The 6,040-nt window shown below is 37.3% G+C and overlaps 1 protein-coding gene across 1 annotated transcript; it reads left to right on the top strand.

The window, feature by feature from the left end:
* Nucleotides 1-2,011: 2,011 nt before the first annotated feature.
* Nucleotides 2,012-4,202, top strand: LOC142549206 (ribulose bisphosphate carboxylase/oxygenase activase, chloroplastic-like). Its single transcript, XM_075658031.1, has 6 exons — nucleotides 2,012-2,174; nucleotides 2,388-2,674; nucleotides 2,776-2,881; nucleotides 3,047-3,132; nucleotides 3,231-3,703; nucleotides 3,793-4,202. Exons 1-6 carry the CDS (start codon nucleotides 2,130-2,132, stop codon nucleotides 4,077-4,079), a joined length of 1,284 nt encoding a protein of 427 aa, XP_075514146.1. The 5' UTR covers nucleotides 2,012-2,129; the 3' UTR covers nucleotides 4,080-4,202.
* Nucleotides 4,203-6,040: the final 1,838 nt, after the last annotated feature.

The following is a 6,040-nucleotide window of genomic DNA, read 5'->3' as shown; positions in this document are numbered from 1 at the left end:
CCACAGGGCCTTCAACAACGATTTTCCAAGACCTACGACAACGGTTTTCCACCGTTGTCTTTAGACGTCTACGACAACGGTTTTTCACCGTTGTCTTTGAGCGCCCTTTTTAACCACAGAGCCTTTAACAACGGTTTTAAAAGACCTACGACAACGATTTTTCACTGTTGTCTTTGGCCTTTTTTTTGTAGTGGATATTATGGAGTTATCTATTTATTAAAGTTCATATTCATTTTGAATATTGCCTAGACTATGTGTGGTCGATGGAGGCCAATGAGATTCTAATGTCAAATGTTTCAGAATTAATTTATTGGTTGTTTCTTTTATGCACTATACTCATTGAGACATTATTTGGGAGAAGAAGGTGAGTTCTCAGGAGAGAGTGATTTTTCTTGCATATATCATATTTTATGTTGTGAGCTTGTCTTGTTGGTTGGCTGTGAAGTTATCGATCCAAAATGAAACCGTTCATACCGTGTTACATTCTATGTCGTGACAACTGCTACAACAAGATTCAAACAGCTCCACTTTATCATTTTGTTTTGAGAACTTTTCTATTGCTTGTGATGCATATGAGTTCAGTGACATGTTATCAAAGAGAGTTCGAGTTGATGGATATTGAATACGAGTGGTACTCGGCAAGTCAAGTATACTAAATGTGTTCATCATTGAGGTGTCATTTAAAAAGAAGGGAGTCTTTAATTTGAACAAGTCCTTTTGTGATTGTAATTACTTGTATTTTGTGGATTTGCTCAATAGATGGACGTAACCCAGTGGATGTAGACCGGTTGGACCGAAGCACGTTAAAATTGTCTGTGTTCTAATTTTTTCTTTCAATTTTGTTATTTCTTAGTTGGGCTAATCATGAAAACTAACAAAATAAAAGAAAGCCGGATCAACACATGATACTTCAAATATGTATGGATTAGTTGAAGAAGAAATTTTTAGCAGTCACATCCTTAAGATTTTGGAGATGCTGTCCATGAAATTGAAGATTAATGGACCGAAGATTTGAATTTGCTCAAGATGTTTATTACATCATCGTCTGCGGGTTGATGAGTACGTTATGATTTACTTTCTAAAATTTGAAAATTAACTATACCAACTTGTCAAAATGGAAGGATTATGTCAAAATGGGGAGGCTATGTGTGAAGAAAACCACCTTATTTATTTATCCTTTAACAAATTAAAACAAACGTGATGGTTGGGGTAGGTGTGATGGATAATAATAAATTTACCCAATTTTAAGACACAATAAAGGTTACATGACATAAAATATAATCGGTAAAATATGACATAAAATCATATTGACGTGCCAAATTAGTTTCTATGAGGTCCTCGTCCTTTATATTAATATTGTATGTATAGTTAAATAGTAATAAAAAATTACAAAAATTATAACTTATTGGATTAAAATTAAAATTAGACGGACTAATCATGTGATCAAAAGTGAAAAATATCATTATGAACATTTGCAATTTTCGGTAAATAGTACACAACATGATTTGTTGTGTTTTAAAGAGCAAATTCTACATGTTTCCTGTTTAATTTAAAAGTGTATAGATAAGAAATTCATATTATAATATGAATATATAGCATAAATAAATAAAAAATCATATTATTATTTTGTATTGAAATATCTCTAATTGAGGCGTAATGCTGCCCAGGAAAGACAAAACAATGGTTTTCAAGATTCTAAGCCATAAAAAAGAAAATCAAGATAAAGCTCACAATTTTGATATCAGAACACAACCCTCCTTAGCTTTCATTCTCGTTGTAATGCCAATAAAACAATATGTGGCAAGTAAAATTACCAAATTTTAAGTGGATAAGAGTAAACCAAAAACAATAACCTCAGATTTTCAGAAACTTGTGAACTTTGAAGATTAAAACTTTCATGCACTCTTCGTTTGCTACTTGGCTTGTGGGCCATCTCCATTGTATGGCCAATAGGAAATCAGTGCCCAATCCTCAAGATTTTAATGTGTCTCCATTTTTCAAAGTTCCCCATACTATATAAGTTATCCCACACGACTTCCCTTATCTGTTCAGAGTGGCTACGACTGCTCTTGCGTTCGAGTACTTACGTCACAATCTTGCATCCTCATAGAGTTCGATCACTTATAGCAATGGCTGCCACAGTCTCGACCATAGGATCCGTTAACCGGGCGCCGGTATTTTGATTTCTTGGTTTTCTATAGGTGGTTTTTGTTTGTGCCGTGTATCTATACTATTAATTAAGGTTAACGTGTGACATATGATTGTATTAAAGTCCAAGTTTTGAATCAAAATGGAAACTAGTGTCAACTTTAAGCATTTTCTTGACTTTACTAGTATGATAAACATACATGGTCGTTAAGATTATATTAAGAATTTTAATGTTGCAGGTGAATTTGAATGGATCTGTGGCTGGAGCTGCGGTTCCCAGCTCATCCTTCTTTGGAAGTAGCTTAAAGAAGTTAAATTTGGCAGTCGTCCCTAAAAATTCGCCTTCGAGTTTCAAGATCGTGGCCGAGGACAGATGGAAGGGGCTTGGTGAAGATATTTCCGATGATCAACAAGATATTACTAGAGGAAAGGGTATGGTTGATGCTCTCTTTCAAGCTCCCAGCGGAATGGGAACACACGACCCCGTGCTTAGTTCCTACGAGTACCTCAGCCAGGGACTTAAAACGTAATAGTGATGAATTCTCACTTTCGATTTCATGTATAATTGTTGCATATATTCATTAAATTAGCACGACAAATAAAAGTGTTAAAAATCGCTGCTACCAGATATAACTTTGACAACATAATGTCTGGATATTACATTTCTCCGTCTTTCATGGACAAGGTCGTGGTTCACATCACCAAGAACTTCATGACATTACCCAACATCAAGGTGATCTCATATGCAAGCTAGTCATGTTTATTACATATGCTTCTGTTACCTAAAATATATCATTTCATAGATAATTCGATCCTGCAAAAAAGTAACAGTTACCTATCTTCTTATTACATATGTTTGTTCAAAGAATAATAGTTGATACGATTTTGTTTTCGACAGGTTCCTCTTATTTTGGGCGTTTGGGGAGGCAAAGGTCAAGGAAAATCATTCCAGTGTGAGCTTGTCTTTGCCAAGATGGGAATCAAGTATGTTAGAAAAAATTTGTTGTTGCCTAGCTTATCATAATCTCAATATCTCATCAGAATGATGTGAAAATGAATCTGACGAATACTTGTATGAACAGCCCCATCATGATGAGTGCCGGAGAGCTAGAAAGTGGGAACGCCGGAGAGCCCGCAAAGCTGATCAGGCAACGGTACCGTGAAGCAGCCGACATCATCAGGAAGGGAAAGATGTGCTGCCTCTTTATCAACGATCTCGATGCCGGCGCTGGGCGTATGGGTGGGACGACTCAGTACACCGTCAACAACCAGATGGTGAACGCCACGCTCATGAACATCGCTGATAACCCCACCAACGTGCAGCTCCCCGGCATGTACAACAAAGAGGAGAACCCCCGCGTGCCCATAATCTGCACCGGTAACGACTTCTCCACATTGTATGCTCCCCTCATCCGTGACGGGCGAATGGAGAAGTTCTACTGGGCTCCCACACGTGAAGACCGCATAGGCGTTTGCACCGGTATTTTCCGTACCGACAATGTCGCGCTGGAGTGTATTGTCACACTCGTCGACACCTTCCCCGGCCAGTCCATCGGTAGGCTAGCTAGCTACCTTCATATTCTTCAATCTTGTTCAAAACCAATATTTTTTTCATTTGCAAATAAAAAACTGGATAAACTTCAGATTTCTTTGGTGCTGTGAGGGCAAGAGTGTACGACGACGAAGTGAGAAAGTGGGTTTCAGAAGTGGGAGTCGATCTCGTGGGCCGGAAACTAGTGAACTCGAGGGAAGGACCACCGAAATTTGAGCAGCCGAAGATGACACTAGAGAAGCTACTGGAGTATGGATACATGCTTGTAAAGGAGCAGGAGAATGTGAAGAGGGTGCAATTGGCAGAAACTTACTTGAAAGAAGCTGCCCTTGGAGATGCTAACAAGGATGCTATTGAGAGTGGATCTTTCTTCAAGTGATCGATCAACTGCATATATATGTATGCTGCAAAGTGAGTGAATTAATGTAATTCCTGTGCCTAAAGTTCGTAGAACTGAGCATCATAATGTAACAAGGTTAAATTTGGTGCTTGTGGTTTCATGGATATTTTTGTGTGATTTAGTATAAACGTAAGCCTTTGTTCATAAATATATTCTCTTAGTTTTTTTTAAAACTTAAGCCTTTGTTCATAAATATCTTCTTCGCTTCAAAAGATTTTCATTCCTATAATATATTGTGCACATGTTTCACTGATTGTGTCTCTAAATGCTTAAATTTATGGGTTTTATTTGAAAGATATTGAGTTGTTAGGATCGAAAATAAGTTTCGAGGAGGGCGAATAAATTTTTCTCAACAATATTACAAATATTTTGGTTGAGTTAGCAATACTGAAATGAAATTCTTGTCAGTTGGGTTCTTAGTTAGTTAATAGTGAAGAATGTGCGGAAATAGACTGATTGAAATTGTCAGGTCTAGAAAATTCGAACTATGTAACATGACTGCATGCAATCTAGGGTTTTACTAAAATATGTTTTTAATTATTTTAAAGCTTTAAATACATGATTATTGCATGAATATGTGTTTTATTTCATGATTTATTAAGATTTCAGGCATTAGGGCTGAACGAGGAACGGAGACGGGGACAGTTAAGGAAAAATATTTTTATTAAATATTTATTTTTAATTATTTAATATATGGTGTAATTAAAGGTGATATTTGTTGGAACTTTTCAAGTTTGCAATCTTGATTTTGATGATAACAAAATTTGTTAATTATGTTACTAATAATCTACCTTTGTGTGCAGCAGCTAGGATCACTCACGAGCTGTTTACATCGCAAGATGAAGAACTAACTGATCGCAAAAACTGAATCAGTCTAACTGTTACGTCAATTGAGCAGTCCAGCTGATTGTCCAGTTGATAGGTGGTTCAGCAGGAGAACCTCAGAAGCCTGGCCAGCCGAAGAAGTGTTCAACTGATGAAGAAACCCAGCTGTTCAGTCCAACTGAATGAGAGTGAAATAAGTTCAACTCACGAGCCAATTGATTTCACTAGCCCAACTGAAGATCAGTTCCGCTGACCAGTTCGAAGTATCAGTTAGAATGTTTCAGTTGGAGATGAAAACGAACTCTTTCAGTGGATTCCAGCTATGCATGAAGGTACAAAGCCATTGTCCAGTCAAAGGACAATAATGGACGTTGCATCACAGCATTAAAGACAAAATGTTTCAGAAGGGCAGTCGAAAAGTCGAGACACAAAGTCCAACAAACGAATTCAAGATGCAACGGATACAATAAATGAGTCTCACTGTACGTTCAGTTTTCCCGCCTATATAAAGAGAAGATCAGTGAAGACTCAACAAGACGAGTGAGCAAAAAGAAGCTTTTAAACATATACGAGACAAAAGAAAGGGCACGCTCATTGCACATCAGCTTTCAGAATCAATCAGCCCAAAGAACTCTTCAAAGTTATATCAATTTAGATTAGAAGTGTTTTTTTCCCTCAGTGTGTGAGAACATCCTTGTTCAGTTCTCACACACAAACACTCTCAACCACTCAAATACAGTCTTGCACAAAGACGTTAAACTTGTGCATGTAGTCTTTGACACATAAACGTTAAAGAAGTGTTGGCTGGAAAGTGCTGCCTTCAGTCGTAGCTAGGAGTTAAATTTATGCAGTAGTGTAAGTCCTAGCTGAGTGGGTTTGTACCAGTGTTTGTATAAATCAAAGTCTTCTAGTGGATCCTATCCGAGGCGGTAGAAGGGGTGACGTAGGAGCAGTTGAAGTCTCCGAACATTCATAAACATATCTTGTGTATTCAACTGATTAATTATTGTTTTCAAACTGTTTGGATCAGTTAGAGTATCCGTCTGTTCAGTTGTCACCATAACTGAACTGATGAATGCAAAAAGTAATCTACCCTTTTCGGTTATTCAGTTTAC

The sequence above is a fragment of the Primulina tabacum genome, chromosome 6 (genome assembly GCF_025594145.1).
Source record: "Primulina tabacum isolate GXHZ01 chromosome 6, ASM2559414v2, whole genome shotgun sequence".
Taxonomy (NCBI): domain Eukaryota; kingdom Viridiplantae; phylum Streptophyta; class Magnoliopsida; order Lamiales; family Gesneriaceae; genus Primulina; species Primulina tabacum.
The sequence above is the reverse complement of the archived record's forward strand: the minus strand, read 5'-3'. Positions and strand labels throughout refer to the sequence as shown.